This window comes from Convolutriloba macropyga, chromosome 9 (assembly GCF_964194025.1).
Source record: "Convolutriloba macropyga chromosome 9, txConMacr16.3, whole genome shotgun sequence".
Taxonomy (NCBI): domain Eukaryota; kingdom Metazoa; phylum Xenacoelomorpha; order Acoela; family Convolutidae; genus Convolutriloba; species Convolutriloba macropyga.
In genome coordinates this window covers 5,346,271-5,371,046 of record NC_134476.1, presented here as the reverse complement: position 1 = coordinate 5,371,046, position 24,776 = coordinate 5,346,271, and the positions used below count along the sequence as shown (strand labels likewise).

The 24,776-nt window shown below is 37.7% G+C and overlaps 2 protein-coding genes across 2 annotated transcripts in view; both read right to left on the bottom strand.

Annotated features, from left to right (window-relative positions):
* LOC142345946 (uncharacterized) overlaps nucleotides 1-24,776 on the bottom strand; it is a 280,658-nt gene that overhangs the window by 232,451 nt on the left and 23,431 nt on the right. The window lies entirely within an intron of this gene.
* On the bottom strand, nucleotides 12,522-18,054 carry LOC142345942 (uncharacterized). Its single transcript, XM_075398409.1, has 3 exons — nucleotides 16,023-18,054; nucleotides 15,261-15,920; nucleotides 12,522-15,208 (listed from the first exon to the last, which is right to left on the bottom strand). The coding sequence occupies exons 1-3, from the start codon at nucleotides 18,052-18,054 to the stop codon at nucleotides 12,522-12,524; spliced, it is 5,379 nt and encodes a 1,792-aa protein (XP_075254524.1).

Sequence of the window (24,776 nt, the reverse complement as noted above, 5' to 3'; positions counted from 1 at the left end):
GCCAGAACTCTTCATCCCCTAGCGCATGCTTTTTTGAAATAAGAGCAACAATTAGAAACATTAGGACACGCAAACGAAAGTTCGAAAACATTTTGTCGTCTAAAAATTAACACAAAATCTTCACAATGTTATAAGACCGTTCGAGTTTGCCAGTTTCTGATAAATGTAGAATTTCTTAAACTCAAACTTGGAATAATTTCAAATTTGCCGAATTGTATATTTGATTTTAAAGAAATCGAGATAAGGAAATCGTAAATTTGAGAAAGGGAAATAAGAAATAAGAAAGCCAAAAGCAATTTTCAAGACCAACTTTTAAGTATTTCAGAATCTTCATTTATGCAAAATAATAGCACTAAGCAAGTAATCAAGACACCGTATTGAAGAGTTTCAAGTTCTAAAATTTTTATTTAATTCATGAAAAACCGTCCTTAGAAGGGAAATAAAAAACTGTTCACGCTCCCTTTTTGGTTTAATCTTTTGTTGTCGATACTGTTTAACTAGTTTCTTAAGTTGTGTTGATTGTCATAATGGCGGCCGGATTTTACTTGAATTTTGAATAGTTTCAATTGCAAAACTTTGTCAAAAATCTTGAACCTTCAAGAATAGTTGAAAAACTTCACAAAAATATCTTGTAAAAAATTAGTTTCTTAGTTCCGTTTTCACGTTGAGCAGAGCTAACTTCTTTTATTAAACATGACCAAACTTTGCGATTTGGCTACTTATAAATTCTTTAGATTTGTGCTTGAAAATTCTTGAGCTCAATCTAGCGCTTCTTTTTCCGCTTGAAGTTTGAACACTTTCTAATAGGCTCAAAGTATGCGTAAGATCTGACTTAAGATCTTTGACAAGATCGCAATAAGATCTTCTAAATATCTCTCCTGTAGTATTTGTTCGAGCTCTTATTTAAAAAAATTATGTCACGAAAAGTTCTATAATGATACGTCTTGAGATTTTCACGTTGTGTCTGAATTGCTTAAATAATTGATCACAAAAGTTCAAACAAACAGAGCAGAAAAGAGTCATTAGAATATAATTTTGAGGTAGTTTTTTCGGGAGCAACTAATATTTACCTACCATGTTGTTGCTGGTTTATCTATTTAACCTGATTGGTCTGTCGCTTGGTCCGCACCCCGAAGTAAGGTCTCCTCGGCGGTTACGGTGATTGGCATACTTAGAGACTTGTAAAAATCTTAGAGAAATTCCCAGTGACGTAATACGGGTGTTATCAGATTTTCAAGGTTTGTCAAGACAAAAAGTCACAACCGTCAGACGAAAAGTTGTAGTAAAATAAAGAAATTAAACAAGGAGACTCGGTAATCTGCGCTTGCATATAATTGTACTGACTTCTCTCATCCACTTTTTTGTCTTAATTGTCTACCAAATGAGAGAAAGATCGAACACTTTCAAAAATTCAAACATTGTTCAAAAACAAATGGTGTTCGAATAAAAAAAACTGTTTCAACCTCAATTTAAAAAGAATACTTAAAGCAAAGCTAATTTATCATAAAAAAATTGAACTATAGAAATCAAAAGGTACTAGAAAATGGGGCAAGTACTCAATGAGACTCGTTAATAGGTAGAGTAAACGAACAAAAAGAGCAAAGTTAACATACGCTGCAAAACCAACATTTTCAAATAAAGAAAACAATTAGATATCACCTGTCATTATCCATAAAATCTAAGTCCAGGAACACAAACGTCCAAAATAGATGAAAAACAAAATTTCAGTTATATTGTGCAAGAAAGTGGTGGCGTCAAAGCCGTTCAAATCATGATCTATACAGTAACAACAAGATATAATCAATTTGGCATTCCCTGAACACCAATAGTTTGACATTTGATCACTGAATAAGGAGACTAATTAACAAGTAGACATAAAAAAAAACAAAAGAAGCAAAGTTAAAAAAAAACTTTTTTTTTTCGAAAACAAGTAATTTCAAAGCCATAAGAATATTAGATACTAACTGAAGTCAATGAATAAATTCTTTTATTTCTTCCAAATTATTGAGATGTATCAATATTCCAAACATGTCATACGGCTTTTAGAGAAAGAACGACAAATATGGATATAAAAATCAAAAATTAAAAACAAACTTTTCTGAGAACCGGTTTTTGAAGCCGTCACAACAATAAACGATGCACTAAAAGCATTAGAGGTTTTCAATTATTCCTGTTCTATTAAACTCGGAAAAATAGATATGCGACCTGTAATTAATGAGACTAGGTAAGGAATAGACAAAAAAGATCAAACTACAAAGATAAGTTCATTTGACTTCGAAGTCATGGAAAATTTTAGTTATCAATTGAAATCAGCTCAAAAATTTCTTTTTGACCATAAGAAAACATATGTTTGCATTTGCGGTCAAATCATCGGAACTGAACAATGATTTTGACAATAATAGAATTCGCATCAAAATCGGTCAAATTAAGGGTTCAATTGGTTTCATAAGTAAATGGTGTAGGAACAAAAAAATGTTTCCACCTCAATTTAAAAAGAATGATTAAAGCAATGCCAAAATAGCCTAAAAAACCTGATCTATAGAAACAAAAAAGGATTAAAAATGGGGCAAGTACTTAATGACACTCCCTAATAGGCAGAGAAAAAGAACAGAAACAGCAAAGTCAAAACATAAGCTTCTTTTTTTGCAAAAGCAATAATTTCAGATATTGAAAACAATTAGATATCAACTTTCATTATCCATAAGATCTAAGTCCAGGAGCATAAACGCCGGAAATAGACGAATAACTTAAATTTCAATTACGTTGTGCAAGAAAGTGGTGTCGAAACCGTTAAAATCCTTATATATTCATCAAAAAAGATACAATCAATTGCGCATTCTCTGAACACCAATAGTTTGACTCCTCAATATATGTGTTTATTTGCGGTAAATCATCAGAATTGAACATTGATATTGAAAATAACGGAATTGGCATTGAAATGGGTCAAATTAGGGGTTAAAAAAATGAACTAAACAGAACAACTATGAGATTTTACTGCATATACTTCAAGTAAAACCTACCCCTGTTTTTTTTTAACTAAAATGAACACAATGTGAGATTTTGATAGAAACATATTAACTAACACTTAAAAAATTTTTCCGGTTAAGAAGTATCAACAATTTTTTTACTGGTCACGAATAGCTAGTTATAAACTATAGTTTAAGGTGTTTTCGAATAGCAGTTTAAAAATCGTCAAATTACAAATCTTCGCCCAACGAAAGTGAGGGTAAGTTCTCCGTGTTTGTATCGCGCTGATTGTATAGTATTCGGATTTGTGGGGCGGTTGGTGATACCTCGCCAATGGTTGAGGAGAAGCTACTCTGTGATTGTTTTTGGTTCAAGGTGTCTGGAAATGTTCCTCCTATCAAAAGTGGTGGAACAGAGTTGTGCTGGAAGTTTTCAACGTTTTTAGCAAGCTTTTGTCTGTTCAATTTTGGCGAAGATGATATATACTCAGTAATACCAAAAAAAAACGAAATACGTCATTTATGGCCACTGGGCCTCGTAGTCATCAAGCTTTTTGTGTTTTACTTTCCCATCTCCTTACTGTTTTCGGGCGAAATATTTTTTGCTTGGATTATTTTTTCTCGGCTTTTTTATTTCGGTGTCCCTCTTAATCAGCAGAAACTCTAAGGAAAATTTTTGCCTTCCGCTGATTCCAAATTTTACGTGAGCGCTATCATTGATGAAAAGTGCCAATTTTACGGGAACTTTTATCTGCAAAATTGAGTGGTTTCTATCTTCGATCGTGGAACCAGCTGCCAATTGTTCATAGAGGTCTTCCACAATCTTTCGCCTCTAACCTGTTAGTTTTTGTGCTAGCTTCGCGTGAATCGCTTTTTCTGTTTGTGGGATTTGCCGGTATGCTTTGGTTGATCAGATGAATTAAGATTCCGCGTCTGTTGTTCTTTTTCTGCCTCTCGTTTATGTGCGTCCCATGTTGCACTAATCATACTACGTTCTTTTTAAAAAAAAATCACTGCAATAACTTTTTTGCCAAAATTTTTTGGGCGGATTTGCTTCGGACAGCGCAGTTCCTTCATCTGAGAAGTTTTTTTAATTTCTCATATAAGAGATTTGACGAATTTGGGGCCGTGGATACATTTCTTAACGGGGTGTTTATTGATCAACCAAAGTGTGCTTCGAAAGGCAAACCTGTATTGTTTTTTGGTTGCATATGCGAAGCTGGTATATTGCAGATTTTGAAGCAGCTTTCAAGTTAAGTGAGTTTGTTGATGACTTTTTTTAGAATGTATGCAAGGAGACATTTACTTGTTTGAATAAGGCGTTCCTCTAAACCCATAGTGCAGTCAACACAAACAAGAAATTCAATGGTGACAAAATTTTGCAAGTTGAGGAAGCTTTCATTTGACTTCTAATCAAACATCATGCTTGATTAAGACTGATAGTACGAGGAACTCCTCTATTCAGATACTTGTATCTAGAATTTCAGTTTCTTTTTGGCTAATTCCACCATCAAATAATTTTGCTGCAGTGTAATTTGAGAGTTGTTATTTACATATAAAAACACTTTTCATGTCGTTTTGCATTGATCATGCTTCCTTAAGACTAAATTAGGATTTTCTGAATTGGTTCATTACTTGCTTTATGTGGTTTGAATTACATAGCGGGAATATTATGCTTGAGGTTCTTACCAATTTCAGTGCATGGTTTGTATTCAACTGATTGATCAACATACCTCATGATCCCGGTTGACTTTTTTGTAGGTCTTCGCGTTCAAGATAGCAACTTTCTCGTCCAGGCAAACGCAACCCCATTTGATATTCAAGTCTGTACAAGGTGAATTAACTAAGCATTTGTATTCTAAAGTCGGCTTTCGTTATTTGTGAGCATGTAGTCTCATGCCTAATAATGCACCGCGTCTTCAACAAGCAGCGCAGCAAAAATTAACTTACTGAAGACCCTGTTGATAAAGTTGAATTTTCCGTTGGGTGGTCGATTAGTTAGGGGAGAGCTTTGATTTGAGCATTTAGTTGGAACAATTTATTCCGGTTAGATAGAAGCGACTAATTTCAAGATTTTGTCTGGGCATAAAGCGCTATATTTAATTTTGACTGGCGATCTTACTAAATATGTGTGAATTTTGAAAGAATTGGCGCGAAGTCAGCAAAATTTATGAGATTATCTTACCTAACAAAGGCACGTGCATAATTTGAACAGAGGTTGATAAATTAGAATAACTTTGAGTTGAGAGTAATGTATTTCATTGTTCTTGAAGTGCAAACGTTTCATATTGAAAAATAATTAAAATTTAATTTGTTTTTTATGAAGCGTTTTGTGATGTGAAAATGGATTACAATTGAAAGTGAAATCTTTCTTTGCCAAAACAGTATTGGAATTAATTGATTGTGGTTGTGAGCTAAGTTTATATGTCATTTGCTGTTCGGGTTCCTCCGATAAATAGATACAGTAGGCTCAACTAGGTGGCAGAAGCAGTTAAAGTCATACTGACAGAACTGACCGATTTAGATACTAGCTCTACTTGTGCCACTACAAATTCTCCGTCGTATGCTGCAACTTTTCTTTAGCTCCTTGGGATTAATGTTAATATATATTATCAACAAAACCCAGTTAAGGACCTTGCAATATTGCATAGAAAATTGATATGATATGAGAGGGTCGATGTTCTTTTAGCATTGAAAGTAAAGCGCGGTAATCTGTAATGACTCTGACCGTATAAGTAATTCTTCAAGTGCTCTATAGAACAGCAATTTCAGCAATTCCAGCTCGTTTACATCATAACGTTCCTCGCACGAATCGAAGAACCAAGAGTCAATAAGTATAGGTTTCCAACCTTCTACAGTTATAAGTTGCTCTAATGCGGGGCTTAAACGAGAGCATGGCCAATTGGAATTAACACTCGATTTTAGAGTCAGGTTATACAGACATGTTTTGGTTGCGTTCGCGATGAAATTCTTTTCTTCAACAAAAAAAAATCATGAACTTCAAAACAATAAATTTTTCAATTTTACACAAAAAGGGGCAAAGTTGCTGACAACGTTGAGCCAATTTAGGTATAAATTTACTTAAATCGTTTCAGAACCAAGAAAAGATTGAAGGTGTTCGAGTGTTTTGGGGTTTCAGGGTTTCAGTTGCAAATTTGCTTTCGAGTGGCCATATATTGGGTTGAGAAAATTGATACCCTAGAAATCCGAATACAGTTTTTTGGAAAAAACGTTTTGGCAGATTAACACGAATTTTTCAAAACAGAAATGTTTGGGGTCATTTGAACGCAATTTTGTAAATACGCTTCTGAACCGTCCAGACAATTAGAATGTCCTCAAGAAAACAATAGAAAGTTGTATTTTTAGCGGTATCCAGAAATAACTTCAATTGACTGTAGGTGTACGTTAAATCAACATTAAAAAAAAACAATTTATATTTTCCGACGCGGGATTGCTATTGTGTTGAAAAATTGAATCAACGAGGGCATCAAATTTCGCCAATTGTTATTTGTTTTAATAAAGCGTTATCGAGTAGGTTTGGGTCTAGTGCTGAATGATTTGATTAACCGCATTTTATGGTGACTACTATCTACTATCAGATTGACGAAAAAATGATCAGAGCAATTGGTCAGCTGTTTAATATGTTCCTTTTCGATCAGCACTCATATTTCGGTGTCAGCTTAATCTTGTAAACTGATTGAAGAGCTTCTTCAATTTTGAAGTTTTCAATAAAAATTTTCAAGTAAATGTGAGCGAGCTAAATATGTCTTTGAACATCCAAATTGAGTTATAAGTCTAGGAATTGATTTGGCAATGCAAATATTTAAAACGAATGGCTACTAAAGTTGTTTCTGGTGTAAGCTGACAAATGGGATAGAGATTGAGTAATGCAAAGTCCCATTACTGTCTCCCAAGAGATGTCTCCCAACCAGGAGCTCCAATATATCAGCACTAGGATGAAATCAGCCGCAAGATTGTTCCAACCATAGCTCATTATCGCTGATCGGATTTGTCCGACAATTTGATAAGCTCGTTCGAAAACGTTCTTAGTGGACAATGGCGTGAATTTTTTTGCGAACGGTTTTTATTTGACCATTGCACGAATTGCGTTGCAAGTGATGATTCCAAAAAGCTGGATGCCTTTCTGGTATCGAGTAACAGTTCGACAGCAGTTTTTCTAAATGTCATGGGCAATCTGAGGGGCTTTTTTACACAATTTTCATTGATGACTGCCAACATATTATCAACTGACGTGCTATCATCGCCGGACTTCGGAGTTAGAGCTTCGGACTTCTGACTCCACAAAAATGAAGTGACTTTCTGTTTTATTGTCTTGCTCAACTGATTTTTGGGCGCGTTGTTTTTGAGAAGATTATTTAAAATGTTACGGTTTCCAGAATACTTCAATAAAATGATTTGAAGAGCCAAAAGTATTGCAGATTTAGTACGCGCAGACAGTTTTTCCCTTAAGTCCTGGAGACCACGTTAAACCACAATTGTGGCAGTGTGACGCTGGTGGGCCTAAAGTTTGTTTAATAAGAAACATTCGAATTTCCCAACCGATTGGCAAAAAATTGTGTTGGAGTTGATATCATTTACGCTTGTCAAAACTAGCGTGCTCTTATTTGTGTCTGAATTTGGTGTTGATTTCGCATGCTTGATCCATATTAATGACAATTTTAAGTGCTTTGCGGGGCTCTATAATTTCTCTAAGAAACTGAATTTTTAGTTTTGGATAGATTAAAGGTTTCATAAACACATCTCGAATGAGCGTTTCTTTTTTGTTCTCAAGATCTCAATTTTCAACCAGCTTTCGAAGCTTCCCGTGGAAAAAGCAATTGTCCCACCGTTTAACTGTTTGATTATCAGGAACACATACCTATAGAATATTAGGCTCCATGATCTGATGAATGCCTCCTCCAGGAGGCTGAAAACTTCTGTGTTGTCAGACTGTCTACTACAGTGTGTGGATTTTTAAAGTAACAAACTCGTCGTCACTCTACTGCTCAACTCACGTAGAGTAACGAAACTGCTTCTTTGTCCAAGAGTGTCCATGGCTTATCCCCACATAGAATTCACTCTTCGGTTTTACTCTGGTATTTGTTTTGCCAGTACATCCTTTGTTGAGCGTTTCCTGCATTTCACTCTCGCTCTGACAGTGCTGATGATTTGGGTATTGCTTCCGCATAGAAAAGCCCGAATGATAGCTCTACACTTTCTGTTGGCGGGCCAAGAATTTTATCTAATAACATACTCTCTTGAGCCAATATGGTAATTTAAACTGTACTCTCCAAATTTTCCAGCAAAAAGGAAGAGGATCGATTATTGGTATCTCCAACAGGACGCCTGTCCCAGTTAGGTTTGTTTGTTGGTTGCTGACTGAGACATGTCGAGCGACAAAAAATTTGTTGGAGTTCGCGGTTCGAAACCATTTCTCTTTTCTGCAAGTGAACTTCACGGGTTGAGATCCTATACTAAATTGGGCATTTTGATGCTGGTGTTGTTTTACTGTTGATTGCGGAGCGAATGAAAACTTTATTTTAACGACTGATTCAGATTAGCGAATTTATGGTTACAATTTTAGTCGGTAAGGTTTTATCCGCTTTACAAACAAACAGACAGTTGTTCAGCGGTGCGTGAGCTTTGTAAAGTTATAACAAAAGAACGATGATATTATTGAAATTAGCAGCAAAATTAGAAGTTAAATAAAATGAACAAAACGATAGATCTAAGAGATTTTTTCGCGAACAATGCATGTCTGAAAAGTATCATTTATCCAGAGCTTTCATTGAAATCATCAATATAAAGAAAAATAACGCAATAATAAACAAAATTTAACTGAGTTCTGCTAGAATAGGGCGTTGAAGCAATTAAAATCATTATCTATTCGCTAAAAAAAATTGATTATCAAACTTGCCCTTTTCTTGCACGCACATAAAATGATATCCGACTATTCATAAATGCGACAAGAAAAAGGACCCCACAGATAAAAAATTGTTCAATAATCCAAAAACTTTGTGAAAATTATATCAAAGCCGAAAAATTAGTTATTACAACGTATAACTTATAAAGTACAGCAACGGATAAAAAACGACTTTTAGACCGAAAGGGCCTTGCTATCTTTGTTAGTCCAATGGGAACACCTAATTGTTTCCAAAGTTGTTGATATTGGAAAGAATGACAAAAGGACAAAAAATCCAACATAAATGATGCATTTCGGATTATTACCGACTAAAATCTACAAAAAACCAAAAAAATTTTAATTCAAGATCACTCTTAAAGGACGCGCAACTTAAACTATCCCTTTGGAGTTAACAAATATTGTTGCAGAAATTTTTAGGCTGGTTCATTCGGCTCCACTAAAGACATCTAACTATAGAAGTTCATTTTGTGCCATTAAAAAGGCTGAAATTTAAAATATGTATAGCAAAAATTTTAGCCAAAAAATTGTGTTAAACAGTTCAAAAACACTCTTCTATCCTTGGAGGCAGAAATAACGGCAATATCGTTGACAATTTGAACAGATTTTCCAGCAAAATCTGGAAAAAAATTGCGTAAAAATAATCAAAATTTGAACAAAAACAACGAAAATCTGTCAAATGGTCACAAAATTTTAACCTCGATAACTCTTTGGAAAAAAGAAATTCAGAATTTTTTTTTTTATATATTCTACGCTGGGTGGGCTTTCTAATGATACCACTCACAACTCTTAACGATGAAAATATCGATCGGTCAGAATTAACTGAACAAAAAACCCATTTTAGTATATACTAAAGTGGATGAGAACAATTATGGCCAAGTGGACTGTAGTAGTTTCTATGAACTTTGTTTAGGAGCTAATAATGATCTTTTTAGGATTTTTAGCTTTCCACGGACAGTAGTGACTATAAAGCTGCTTAGTAAGGAACTGATTTTCAAGTTCCACTGTGCCTGATAAATCTTGAGGAGAGCTCAAAATACACATTTTCTTGATCAATATGCATAACTTTTATTTCAGTCGAACGGAAAACAAAAGCAAAAATTTCATGGCAAGAAATACAAATGGAATTAAATTTCGTTTAAATCTGTTCAGCCGACTTTTTACCCAATATAAAGATGATATGGGACGGTCAAAATCTAAGCAGACAAAAAGACCCAAAATTGAAACAAGAAACATTTATATGCCAATAATAAAATCATAAAAAGATATTCAGCTGAGAAAAATTCCAGACGCGCAGTTGCACTGATTTGATATTTAATATTTTTTTGACTAATTACTATAGCCATGAAACATATGATTTGGATATCTCTGATATTGGCTCTGATCATGTCGCAGATTACACTCGCATTCTATAAGACCTCAAATAATCTTAAGGATAAGGGGAACACGAAAAAGAAGGGAAGGGGGGTTTTAAACCCAGTTTTGGAGCAATCCGAAGAAAATTCAAATTAAAGTCTGACTTTGGCAGCCGACACTGGACTTCACCAAAATAGCACTGATGAGAGAATCCGCCAACTGGATCCACCAAGTTCACCAGAAAAATAAAAGTCCACCCATGGAGCTTAATTGAAGAAATTGCGGTTTAGGCTTATTCTGTTTATCAGTACTTTTAAGATATAATTCAAACTCTAAATAGGATAACTTGCGTTTTCCTAGAACTACAATTTATGAAAGTGTTTGGATCTTTTCCTTTTGTACCCCCTCCCTCCCCCCCCCCTCCCCCCCCCCTCCCCCCGTACGTTATGCTCCCCCAGTTACAGAGCACTACGTGTCACTACTAAAACAATTATATAAATTATTTTACTAGTGGCAAGTACTAAAAATAGTAAATCATTAAACTAAAATAAAAAATAATGCACATGCTGCTCAAGCGTTGAATTAAAATGCACCCTCTAAACTGAGGGCACAAACGGAAGAGATCAAATGATCGAGTCATAGAACCTTCAATTAAGTCAAATGGCAGTTTTACCAATACTTCAAAACTTTTTGATCCTGAAGTTAATGCTCCCTAATATGAAAGTTGGTTTCTTGGTTTCTTCCCCTCCCCCCCCCCCCCCCGCAGCTTAGTAAGTGCATATTGTTTGATCCCAAGGGATCTATTCTGTTCCCCCCCCCCAGCTTAGTGGTCTTACATTTTTTACGCCCCCCAGGCACACGTGCTATTTTCTTATATAGTAACATGCTATATAACAACATATAATTTGTAACTGGGGGGCGTAACTCACACTGGGGGGGGGGGGGGCGAAACAGAATAGATCCAACCCAAGAGACGCACGTGTCATTCTTTAAATCATGATTTACTATCCAATTTCACGTGCTCGTTAATTGAGGGTTGCTAAACGTATACTGGGCGCACAAACGGTAAAGATCCGTAAATTTTATAATTCGAAATTTTGTCCAACTGGTTGGGTTGAAAGATGCAATGCAAAAATGTGTTAGTGCAGAATTTTAATTCAGAATTTTGGATAGTATTTGTCAATTTTGTTCTCGGTTATGTGTCGAGTGATACTTTTATTACTTTATTATGATGGTTGTTATCTTTTCTTTAGTCTGATCCGCTTTCAGAGACAACGACTGGTTTTCAAGAGTTTATTTTGCTGTATGTTATTCTATGAGCTTGTATGCTTGTTAAATAATAGCTTACAAAGGTGTGGTTTATACCCGCATTTACTATCAAAGTTAAGTGTGGCACGATGAAACTCATGTATGATAATGAATAAAAAGGTTTGGCATTGAAAGTCATGAAAAATCAAAGTTAAAGATATGACTTTTACAGCGATTATGAATATGAACCCAACAAATTTGAACTAAATAACAAGGGGAAGGATTGGGGGGCTAAACGGTTACGGACCGTTTACACTCCGGCAAGCAACAACAAAACTTAGCAAATAAATTTATCAGAAAAGAACAAAATAATTGACATCAGAAATTCAAATTTACTGCCTCAAAAGTTTCAGCTTAAGTGAGTTTTATGCATCAATTTGACATGATTGAAGGAGTATTCATTCACCTTCCGCGGCCAACGAAGAAGAGGAATCATTGTCAGTTTCAAACACCTTGCCCAATCTCACTGCGGGACGTTGCACCATGCCAGTACTGGTCTTGATGTCGAAGCTTCTTGCCACTCCATCTCTACTCACATGTGCTTTGACGATCCGACCAATGGGCCAAATTCCTCGGGGTGTAAAATCTTTGTAGAGCCAAATAACATCGTCTTCCTTGAGCTCAGCTTTGGCCTGCTGCCATTTTGTCCGTCTGTTAAGTTCCGGTACAAATTCTTTGAGAAGACGAGACCAATAGTGGTCCAAAAGGGTCTGTGACTCCTTGAAGTCCTTAATTGAAAACCGGGTTCTGTTGTTTGCCAGAGGTTTTAGGCAGAAGTGTCTTCTTCTCATCAGGAAATGATTCGGTGTTAATGGTTCCTCGTCAGTCAAAGTGCTCCCAACATGCGTCAGTGGGCGTGAATTAAGAATTCCTTCTGCCTCCGCTACGACTGTATGGAAGACTGAAAAGTTTAGTCGGCGGCTTCCGAGGACAACAAGTAGGCTTCGTTTAGCCGACTGGATAAGTCGTTCTCAAACCCCTCCGAAGTGCGGTGCCAGAGGTGGGTTGAACGTCCCCTGGATGTTCTGTTGGGCCAGCTGGAGACGTATGTAATTGTTGTCTGGTTTGTAGTTTTCCTGAAAATTGAGTTTCATTGCCTGGTTAGCTCCAACAAAGTTTTTCCCGTTGTCCGAAACAATGACATCCGGGTATCCTCGTCTGGATACAAAACGTCGAATAGCCATTAGTAGACAGTCAGTAGAGAGGTCCTCACAAAATTCCAAGTGTACTGCTCGTGTGACCAAGCATGTAAACATGCAGACATAATTGAGTTCTGTCTGGGTTCTGGATTTTTCAATGTGAAACGGACCGAACATGTCCATTCCAGTATTCACAAATGGGTAGAGTTTGGAGTACTCCGGAAAGCGAAATTTTGGTAGAGGAGCCATCTTCGGTCTGACATTGTCTGCTCGCCAGCGTCTGCAGATGAAGCAGTACTTCCCTAAAGTTCTTAGAGCTCTGCGGATTCCAACTATCATGAACGTTGCTTGGATATGTGCACGAACATGTTCAATTCCATGATGCCCGCAGTCGTGATGTGCTTTCTCAATAAGCAGTTTGGCAACTCTGCACTGGCTGTGGAGTATCACCGGATGTTTGCTCTGAAAAGGCAATCCAGATTTTTGAATTCGTCCCTCAACCCTAAGTAGTCCGTCGCTATCCAGAAAGGGTGTATATGGTAATAGTTTGTCCTTCTTGTCTAGGGGTAGTCCACTTTGAAGTCGAGAAACTGTGTCCTTGAAGTGTGTGGACTGAGATATCCTCATGAGAAAGCTCCGAGCCTTGTTTTCGTCAGCCGCGAAGTCGTCCAAGTTGCAAGGTATGTCGCGTTTGATCAACCTCTTCAGTACGCGCACTGCTCGAAACACTGTTCTAATTGTGCCAAGGAGTCTAGGCCAATTTGAAAATCTGTTTGGATCTACCAACGGTTTTTCAATGGTCTTGACATCAACTTGAGTGGCGTATGTTTGAGCTGTTTTGTCACCGGAAAATGTCCACTCGCTCTCAGGTTTGATCAGGAAAGAAGGTGCTGTTATCCACAATTTTTGAAGATCGCATGGAGCTAGACCTCTGGTACCATGATCAGCCGGGTTCATTTTTCCTGGTACGTGTCGCCAGTCGTCTTTGTTTGAGTTCTCAGCAATTTTGTTGAGCCTATTTGCGATGTACATCTTCTGTCGATCCTTTGATTTGATCCAGCTGAGTACTGCTGTGCTGTCGGTGCAAAATTTTTTGCTCTGCACATTTATTGTCATCTCGGTCTCACAGAAGCCTGCTAGTTCTGCTCCCAGTGTAGCTGCTTCGAGCTCCAATTTGGGAATGCTCATCTGTTTGATTGGTGCCACCTTGGACTTGCTGATGACGTAGTGGGTAGCTATTGAGCCGTCAGCGGAGATTGTCCTCAGGTACACCACTGCTGATACTGCTGAAAGTGAAGCGTCTGTGAAGGTGTGAAACTCGTGGGTTCCATCGACGTTGGGAACTAGACATCTGGGGATTTGAATTGAAGGCATATTCTCGAAGTCTTCCATCCATTGCTGAATTTCGTCGTAATGTTCCTTTGATAGTAGCTGGTCCCAATTGTGTCCTTGTTTGACAACTTTTTGCAAGATGCATCTCAGTCGAATTGCAAAAGGCGAGATTATTCCAATGGGATCAAACAAAGAAGCAGCCATTGAGAGAAGCTTTCTCTGTGTGATATTCTCTCTTTCATAGCTCAGTTTGGGTTTCGCAAAAAGAAGTTGATCGGATTCAGGGTTCCATGTTTGACCAAGTATCCTTTGTAACTTTAGAACTCCAATTCTGTCTTCCTCTGGAATCTTTTCCAGCACAGCAGGGTTATTGCTGAGAAACTTGGTGAGGTTGAATCCCCCTGTTTTGAGAACATGTTTCAGCTCAGTCGCTGTATTTGCTGCCTCTTCCTCTGTTGAGAATGTTTGAATGAAGTCATCCATGTAGAATTGTTTTGTGATTGAGTCAAAGATTTTTGGGTGTTCTTGTCTGTTATCGTTGGCGCACTTTTGCAGAACAAAAATTGCGCAGGCAGGAGAACATGTTGCTCCAAAAATGAGTCGTTGGTATTTGGATGTCCTCTCCTGATCATTGTCGCTCCACAAAAAACGGAGAGCATCTTGGTCGTCTTCTCTGATTCCAACTTGCATGAACATAGCCTCTATGTCTGCTGTTACTGCAACCTTGTACTGACGAAACCGTAGAAGAAGTCCATGTAGATTGCACAAAAGGTCCGGTCCCGTTAGCAGTGCATCGTTCAAAGAAACCCCTTTGTATTTTGAGGCTGCATTTGTCACTCGTCTTATCTTGTCTGGTTTTTGCTTGTTGATGACGGGATGATGCGGTAGGTACCAAATGTTCTTTGCATCCTGGTTCGTAACAGCTGCTATGTATCCCTTATCCATATCATCAAAGATAGTGGTCATATATCTATGTTTCAGTTGGTTGTCTCTCTCTAATCGCTTCTGCAGGGCGTGCCACTGAACCCTTGCCATGATGTAGTTGTTGGGTAGCGTGACGTTTTCTCGCCAAGGGAGTCCAATCTCATATCTTTCCCCGTTGTGATGTGTGGTCTCTTCCAAAGTCTTTATTGCCTTCTGGTCTTCTTCATTGTGTCCCTTCGTAGAACCCTGACTAAAGTTGACACCTTCAAAGGTCCAAAAAAGATGTAGAAGATTTTCGTCCCGGGTCGTCACTACCTCGCTTGAGATGGTTGAAAAGAGTGATGTTGTGGTTGCTGCTTCCTTTATGGTTTGGTTGAAAGTACTCTTGTGGCACAGGGCCTGTCAAAGTCCATCCTAACAGTGTGTTGACTCCGTAGAGTGTTCCTGGTTTGCCGGTAGTGAATTGTCTTGGAACAGTAGCCAGAAAAGCATCTGCCCCTATGAGTATTCCAATTTTGTTGTCACGAATTTGTGGGAAGTTGATTTCTGCCAAATGATCATGGTCTCTACAAAGTCTATTCAACATTTCTGCGGGGACAATTGGCATCTGGAACTGCTCAATTGAGGTTGCGTACACAGGAAGACTTGTCACCGGTTTTGAGCTGTGAAGTGAACCAATTCCAATCATGACATCAGCTGTTGTCACTGTGTGCTCCCCATGTAACGAAGCTAGAGGAAGTTCTATATCTTTGGGGACTCTAATCCGAAGAGCATCAGCAATGTTTTGTGTATTATCACTTCCACTGTCCAAAAGTGCATAGATCTCTATGTTGAAGTCTTTGTAGAAGAGCGTGACTGGTATTGCCTGTAGTTGAATAAAAGCTCTGACCCATGTGGGTTCCCGATTTCTGCTACAAGTGTGGTTTTGCACCCGTGGAAGTTTTGATGAATCATCATTCAGTTCGTTGCTAGTCACTGATTGAAAGTGAGTGTTACTTCTGTCATTAGTTTGCTGGGGATTGATGTGCTGCTGATTGCCAGTTTGATGCGAGTTGTTGTTTCCTTAGCTTGGATTACGAGGGTTGAAACTGTTTTGATTGTATCCCCTTCTGTTGTTGTTATTTGGCGTGTTACTGGTTGTTGACGAAAGCTGAGACGTTGTATGGTTGAAGTTTCTACCGTAGTTTGACTGCACCGGGTTGTTCCTGGATTGAAATCCCCCTTTACTCGCTGCTTGGAAATCACTTCTCTGCAAAGTCCTGAAGTCGTCTCGATGGAGAGATGAATGATGAAACCCATTGCATCTGTCTACAAGACATCGAATCTTTGATTTACAAGATCCACCCTCATGTCTCTTCAAGCAATTGACACACAAGTTGTGATGCCTCACCAATTGCTGACGGTCAGCTACAGACTTGCTCAGGTATTCTTTGCAGCGACCAAGGTTGTGATCCCCAGAGCATAGTTGACAATTTGAGCTGGCTTGAAGAACTATGTTGGAGTGTTTCTGGCCTTGGGAAGGCCGTTCAACCCGGTCTGTTCTTTGTGGTCTTTGTGGAGAGACATCCTCGCAAGCCTCTGCATATGTGCTTATCCAATCTGCAAAGTCAGCCAGATTTGGCTGCTCTATTCTCATGCTCCTTACATGTTGATTGCAGCGAATCGTCATTGGTGTTGTCAACTTCTCCTTGGCAACTTTAACTACCGCAGAAGCCTTCAGGTCCGATTCAAAATGGTGAAGTTGAAAGGTCTGTACCAAACGTCTGAGGAAGGACGCAAAACTTACAAAGCTGCTGGGATCATCCATTCTGGTCCTAGGCCATTGTTCAAGTTGTGTGAGGTACGCACTCACAACATGCTGCGGCTTTCCAAACTTTCTGATAAGTTCCTGAAGGGCCTCCTCATAGAAGTCTCCGTTGTAAGAGTATCCACAGATGAAGTCTTTTGCTTTGTGAGTTACCGAGTTTTGCAAGTATGTCATTTTCTGAACAGTTGAAAGAGCTGGATTGTCGTGAATGGTTGACTTGAAAAAGCTGTACCATTGATGCCACATCAAAGGATCGCCTGAGAAATGGTCAAGACTAATCTTTGGTAGACTGAACGCATTCATCATCACTTGATGGTTGGTCCATTCAGAACTGTGGGGTCGTTGTTGGAACTGTTGCTCAGAAAACTGTTGTGGCATGAAATTGAAGTGACGGTTGGTCTCTCCGTTGGGAGCGTTCATCATTTTGTTTGTCTCTGGGAATGAGTGATCCATTTGACTACCGAGCAAATAACGTGACTGCTGCTGATCCCGCGGATAGTGATTGTCTGCAAAAGTTTGAGTGAAATTGTCAGGCATTGCTTGATGTTGAAATCCGGTTGCTGTACCGGAATTCCAGTACACAGTGTCTGATGGTTGATCGCTAGAAATATTGAGGGTAGCAAAACCTTGATTTGGAACATTCACATCAACAATCGGGCAACTCTGAACCTGTTTCGCACCTTCACTGAAGCTGCGATGCTCCTGTATCGCACTGTTCTCTTTTGGTTTCTGTTGCTGAGCATTGTATTTTTCTACACTTGTTCTTTCTTTTTGAAGATCACGATGACTGTTTTTGAACGGTACACCATCATGGTCATCAGAACTGAACACCTCATCCCAGCTCTCAGCGTTTTCACCTGCATTTTGCATTGGCGTTTTACGTCTCATTCCGCTTGGTTGTTTACGTCCGCTTCCTGAAACAACCACCTTGCTGCGTATTGTATTGGGCTCTTCCGAGGAGGTGTCGGAAGAGATGAACTTTTGATGGTTTGACCCATGAAGCAACCTGACTTTTTGTTTGGTTCTCAGCCATTTGCAATTTCTCCGTGCAGACTCTGCAGCAACAGTGTCGAACTCTTCTTGTGTCAACTGCTGTTCTATGAGTTCGTTACATATGCGATCAAGCTCCGCTTTTTGCTGTCGAAGTTCGTCAACGAGCTCTTGGAGGTCTGTTGCTGCTTCTGTTTGTTGCATTTGTTCGTCGATTAGGTCTTGTGCTGCTTCCCACTCAATGACATTGAACTTCAAGAGTTGCATGAGTTGAGCCTTGGAGGTTGACTTTGTTTTGGTTTTGCTTGACATGGTTCTGGCTTTTCTCATTGGTTAATGGTTACTTTGTTTATGGTTGCACGATGACATTCACAAAAAAATTATTGCACTATGAGTGTTATGAGTCACTGCACTTTTAGTTAGCACTTAAAATGTTGTTTGAACGCTTATTAATTGTTTTTTTTTGTATCTAAAAATAACTTGAAAGCTATTTATACTGCTGTTTTGGACAGCTATTAATGGTTTGGTTGTCTTATGTTTTACCAAATCTTGCTTGAATGCTGTTTTTTTTATTAAATTATATTATGCACGCTTTGCGCTGTGGGGAGGGTTTTGTCTGATCACGGTCGCAAAGAAACACCCGAACCTGGGGAGGATACTGTTTTACCTTTTAGAAAATTTTGTGCCTAGAAACAAAAACTTTTGCACTTGCGTGTCAGCAGGTGCAAAACTGTATATCAGAATCAGCTAGAGTATCTGTTTGAATGTAAGAAGGGCTTAATCAAACCCTGAAATTTTAAATGCTCTTTCGCTAGACTTAGGGTCAGAGAGTTTTAGCTGAACTAGAACGTGCTATAATCTAGGAAAGATCAGGCTTTGCTACCTATGTATATGTTCGACTATCCCCGTCGTCAGCCTATGCGTTGGTTCAAAAGAGAACCCACAGCCTCACCCGCTCAGGCCCCAGTCAATCTTATTAGCAAATGTGGGACCTCTAGCCGCATGGACTAGAGAACTGCATTGAGCGGATTGCATCATAATGTTCGGAGTGCAATGAACGATGCAGGGGGAAGGTCATCGAACTGTAACTTACTTAGAAAGCCTGACAGCCTAGAAATTTGAAGTGCTAAAATATCAGATGGAAAAAATCTATAGCACGTTTAATTCAGCTAGGTGGTGGGATTTTTTAAAGTTTTAGTGGAAAACTACAAGTCAGAAATTTTAAGTTGTCTCTGTATTGTGAGTCGATGGTTCGGTTTTAAAACCGAGGATGCGCCAAAATTTGTTATCTTTTCTTTAGTCTGATCCGCTTTCAGAGACAACGACTGGTTTTCAAGAGTTTATTTTGCTGTATGTTATTCTATAAGCTTGTATGCTTGTTAAATAATAGCTTACAAAGGTGTGGTTTATACCCGCATTTACTATCAAAGTTAAGTGTGGCACGATGAAACTCATGTATGATAATGAATAAAAAGGTTTGGCATTGAAAGTCATGAAAAATCAAAGTTAAAGATATGACTTTTACAGCGATTATGAATATGAACTCAACAAATTTGAACTAAATAACAAGGGGAAGGATTGGGGGGCTAAACGGTTACGGACCGTTTACAATGGTTCAGCCTAAAATTTTGACTTTCTCATTATAGACTTCCCAGCGTAACGCTACTGAAACATGTAGTCCGGAAAGACACAAAATAGTGCTTCTATCAACTCAAAAACGACTTAGAAGTAAGCCAATATTAACCCACGAAAATGGACTTTTAAAAAAAATTGTCCACGAAGAAAATCAATATCATCATCTAGATTTCTAGAAACAACCTGGTTTTTAAACATCATTTGCATGTTTGAAATTGCCAGATCTCTTTAGCGACAGTTTCTGCAATGTAGGGTTTTCCGGATCTATTCTGTTTCCCTTCAGTGTTTTTATGACCCCCAAGTTACAAATTATATGTTGTTATATAGCACGTTACTATGTAAGAAAATAGCACGTGCGCCTGGGGGGTCATAAAAGATTTATGCTTACTAAGCTGGGGGGGGGGGGATATGCAGTGTCAGGTTTCAAACTTGCAAGTTTGTGTTTCAAGCAAGGTTGCCCGAGCTTGATACGGTCACTTCAGAAATCTGACTGACAACTCTAACCACTTGGCGTTCTCAGTAACATCATCACAGTCACGTAACCTATACCAGCAGCGTGACAGTACAACTTGCAAGTGCTGGTTTCAGTTTATGATGTCAACATTTGCAATCAACGATCCATGTCAGAAACAGAGAGGTTTCATTTTCAGAGTAAAAATAAATTCTTTACGAAAACATACTTGATCTTAAGAAATGAAACAGTTAGAAGCATTCGGAAAATCAAGAATAGAAAATAGTCACGTACTAAAAATTTGAAGCAACTCATGATAGTCAGCTCAACATTGCAAAAAAATACAAAAACGCACGTAAGAAACGTACGCAGAACAAATATGTTGTAACCATGTAACCATCTAGCGTCTGTCCACTTAGTTGAGGTTCTCAGACTAATTTTCTTCTCAATACCTTTTTGACCTACTTGCACTAGAAAAATCTCACTTTTGACCTTTTTAACAACTGATTCCTAAATACGTTGAAACAAAAAGTTTTAATGCCCCTTGAGTCAGGGCACTAAGTCACCGGGCTGCTAGGAATTACATTTTTATCATATATTAGAGAATTTGAATATGAGCAAAATGTTTTTTGTATGAAATGCATTGCACTTGTTGGGTAGAGTTAGAGAAATATTTTGGATAAATAAAAAATTTGCCAAACGGCAGAGTTGTCACAGTACTAAATTCAGTTGATACTAATTGGTTGGCCATAGATCCAGTTCTCTAATCGTTATTGGCTATCTGTCTAAATAAAAAAGACGATGTGTCCTTCCTCGAAATGGGGTCACTATATTTACCTTCTTAAGACTAGCTTAGTTTGAAGCTTAGCTCCTATTGAATGCAGAATAGTTTGGTGAAAATTTAAAAAAACGCATCCAAACTAACAAACCACAAAAAGTTTTCGTGGAAATTATGTGATGTTTTTTGTTTAGAAAATGAAAGTAAAAAGACAGTTTTGATAATTTCCATTTTTACAGCCAGCGTGTTTACTACCCTCTAAAAATTCAATCAGACTAAATTTGGTTACAGTAACAGCTTAAAATTCCACGAACAACATCTTAAAATTGCACGTGCGCTAGCCTTGCCTTACTAAAGAAAAGCGTTGAGAAAAGATCTGATATATCAAAGAATTATCATAATTTTCAGAACGAGAAAGCTTCATTTTTTTGCGTCCTGAATGTTTTTTTTGGGGTGGAAAAACACCTCTGAAGCTAGAAAAAGGACTCAAAATATCCGGTTAGATCGTTCCATTTATTTGGTTGTTTTATTGATTTTAAAAAGAAGAACAATTCCCCCAAAATTTTTTGTAGCATTGAGGCATCCCTAAATAAGTAGTTTTAAGCTGTCTCCAGGTTCCGTGAGGTTCCACTGGGCAGTTTAAAAAACATGCCTCACAAAAAAGAATCTAAAGTAAAACGAGCGTCTTCAGAAGATTTTCCATGCGGTATATATAGTAACAATTATACTGCATTTAGCATACAATGCTTCAAGTGTCTCAAATGGTTCCATGTTAACTGCACAGACCTAGAGGAAAATTTTAGGACACTGGGGAACATTAATGGATGTTTTTGGGCATGTATACATTGTCGAAATCAAGTCGTGATTTCCCAAGATCAGTCAAATATTAAAGACCAACTATCTCAAAAAATTGAGGATATGAAAAGCAACTTGAAATCTGAAATAGAATCATTCAAAACTGAAATTCGCGATTGCATAAGAAATGTTCACACAAATATGAATTCAAAAAATTCCGAAACAGATAAACAGCTCTCTTCAAAAACACAAAGTGACAAAAATCAAATTCAAAAAAGTGAAAATCTAAACAAAATGATTCTTTTTGGAGTTGCTGAGAAACCCAACGATGGTACGGGAACAACTTCTTTTGTAGAGCTGATCAGCTACGACAAGAAAAAAGTAGAAGAGATTGCACAGCCTTGTGGAATTGACAAAATCATGGTTGAAGATGTTTTCCGGCTGGGGAAATTTGATGAAGCAGCCTAAAGAACACGTCCAATCGTAGTTAAGTTGACTAATCCTTGGAACTATCGACTGCTCCTGATGTCGAAACAAAAAATGAAGGCTCAAAACATTTTTGTGAAAGTTTTCTTATCCAAAGATGATTGGGAGAAAGAAAAGAAGCTACTTGACTATCGTTTCAAACTTGCTCAAAACTGAACATAAACAGATCAGAAAACAAAATTAGATCAGGAGCGTTGTTCGTCGAAAACCAGCTCGTAGACATAACTCTCTCAGTAGAAGAAACATGTCAGAAGATAGGTCATCAAACAACTTCATGCTCATGACTAGAGGAAAGACACGTACTGAAGATAGATTCATTGAACTGTCGGTCAATTTTAACAATTGATCGCAGAATGAATTTCGATATTTTACTAAGGGAACATAAAATTGACATACTTTGCTTAACTGAAACATGGCTTACAGATGAAGTAAGAAATTCAGAAATTTTCCTAAATCGGAAATATTTCGTGCAGTCCAGAGAAGATAGAAAAGTTGGAACTCACGGTGGTACTCCTATTGCTCACAAAACAAATCTTTGTTTCAATCAAGCAGCAGAAATTGAAACAGACTTTGATTTTTTGTCATGTTCTGTTTTTTTCCTGAACGAAATTGTATTAATAATCATCACCTTGTATAACCCTCCACAAAACAGCAAATACCGGGTTTCTGATACAGATTTACGAACTTAATTTGTAGAGTATCATTTAAATTGGAATCGCTTTTCGACTCCAGTACTCAGAAAAATTGAAAATTATGAATGGTGATGTAAATTTTTCACATGCTGACTGGAATACACTTTCTAGTAGTAATGAAAATTAAAAAGTTTTCATTAAAAAATAGATGCTCTGAACCTTTGCTCAATCCTCAACTCCAGCTGTTGTCCCGACATCTTTTTATGCAATAATCTGGAGCAATGTAATCTAGTGGTTGAGGCTAATTCCTTCTCAGATCACAAATTGTTCATAGCAGAAAATTCTGTCAGAGTCTAAAGAAAAGAACTAAAGCCACTCTTCCAAAAACTCAACATCAACAAGGCAGATTGGCACTTATTTATCTCTCATTTTGAAATTCCCAGTATTTCAAACAGATGTCCCAATGAATCGCTACATTGCTTTTATCAGAATTTCTACAATGCTTGTGAAAAGTCAATACCTCGTATAACAAAACGCCGGCTTGACGCACCATCTTATATGTCTTCCCATAGTTTACATATAGAAAACAAACTGAAGACGCTACGGAAAACAAACAAAAGATCAGGGAAAATTAGAAATTTAGAGGTTGAATTAAATTTATCCTTGCTTAAAGACAAACAAAATTTTATCGAGGGTTTCTGTATTTCAACAAACAACGATGAATACAAATTTTTGCGAAGACCAAACCAAGAACAAACTTTCCCCGAGAAAATGAAACATAGAGGGCAAGATATAATGGGTTCTCAGCAAATTGCGGAAAGTTTCAACGAGCATTTTTCTTCAGTATTTATCGAAGATAATTCTGAAATTGTTGTGCCTGAAACAGCTCAACCAGGGATTTTTCTAGACGATATCACATTCAACGCAAAAGATGTGCTAGACGAAATATCACAAAAGAAATCTGGTGGCAACTCTTATGATTAAGTATGATCAAAACCATCACTCCTTAAAGCCTCGGCGCCGTACGTTCTAAATAGTGTCTTGTATATATTTAGCTGCATTATTAACGCTTGCCAATTTCCCAAAGTCTGGAAAAACATACACGTGCGTCCTCATCACAAAAATGGTAGCAAAAAGGAAATTAAAAACTACAGACCAATCGCACTGCCCTGTGCAATTTCTATAGTTTTTGAAAGAAAAGTTTAAAAACAAATTAAGAAGACATTCGAAAGGAAGCTTTGCACTGCTCAACATGGTTTTCGGCAAAAACATTCAACAGTAACACAATTGTTACTATATAGTGATTACTCATATCAGGCTTTAGACGAAAATTCATCCCCGATAACAGTTTACTTGGACATTGCTAAAGCTTTTGATACGATTAATTTTAATATTGTGCTTCAAAAGCTCGCTCGTTTTGGGTTTGATGAAAAGTTTTTGAAATTTTTTGCTTCATATCTGGTTGATCGACAGCAGAGAGTAAAATTTGCAGACAGTTACTCGACTTTCTCAAAAATCTCAAGCGGGGGTCCCAAGGGATCAATATTTGCTGTGTTTTTGTTCTCCGTGTACATAAATAACCTACCTGATCAACTTAATAATAAAGCATTCCTTTATGCAGACGATACGAAAATATTATGACAGATTTCAGAACGTGGAGAACTTCAGTTTGATATAAATAGAGCTATCGAATGGTCTGGTTCAAACAAACTAAATTTCAATTTTGACAAATTCAGCATTCTCGAGTTCTCATACAGAAATACATATAATTCGTCTACAGAGTTATTTGCAAAAGGAATTGCCATCAAAAACGAAAAACAAATTAAAGATCTCGGATTAATTTTTACGGCTAGCATGACTTGGAATTGTCACCTCGAAATGGCGGTAAAAAAATGTTTTCAAAAACTGAATAATTTAAGAAGAGTTATAAGCGCGCCACAAAAGAAACTGTCAAACGCACGTTGGTGAAAACATATTTATTCTCTGCGGTCATTTATGCGTTCAATGCCTGGAAGCCAGGACCACAGTATCTTCAGCGCTTGGAAAGACTGCAGAGATCATGTTTAAAATGGATAACTTGCCGTTCTGTTCTGGGTGACAAAGAATACGTTGAGAGCCTAATTCGAAATCGCCTATTACCAGTCAGTTATTTGCTAGTTCTTAACGACCTAATTGTGCTTAACAAGATTTTAGTGGGCTTAACTTCTTTGAATGCGTCAGACCACTGGTCAATAACTTTTGGTTGTCCAAAGACCAG

Bases quoted from the DNA above. Each gene is read 5' to 3' on its own strand.
- LOC142345942 (XM_075398409.1), bottom strand. From the start codon at position 18,054: ATGTCAAGCAAAACCAAAACAAAGTCAACCTCCAAGGCTCAACTCATG. The intron at 15,921-16,022 runs GTAATCCAAGCT...ACTTTCAATCAG, and splicing joins TCAAAACAGTTTCAACCCTC to TGACTAGCAACGAACTGAAT. The intron at 15,209-15,260 runs GTAGTGACGACC...GGACCTTTGAAG, and splicing joins TTTCAACCATCTCAAGCGAG to GTGTCAACTTTAGTCAGGGT.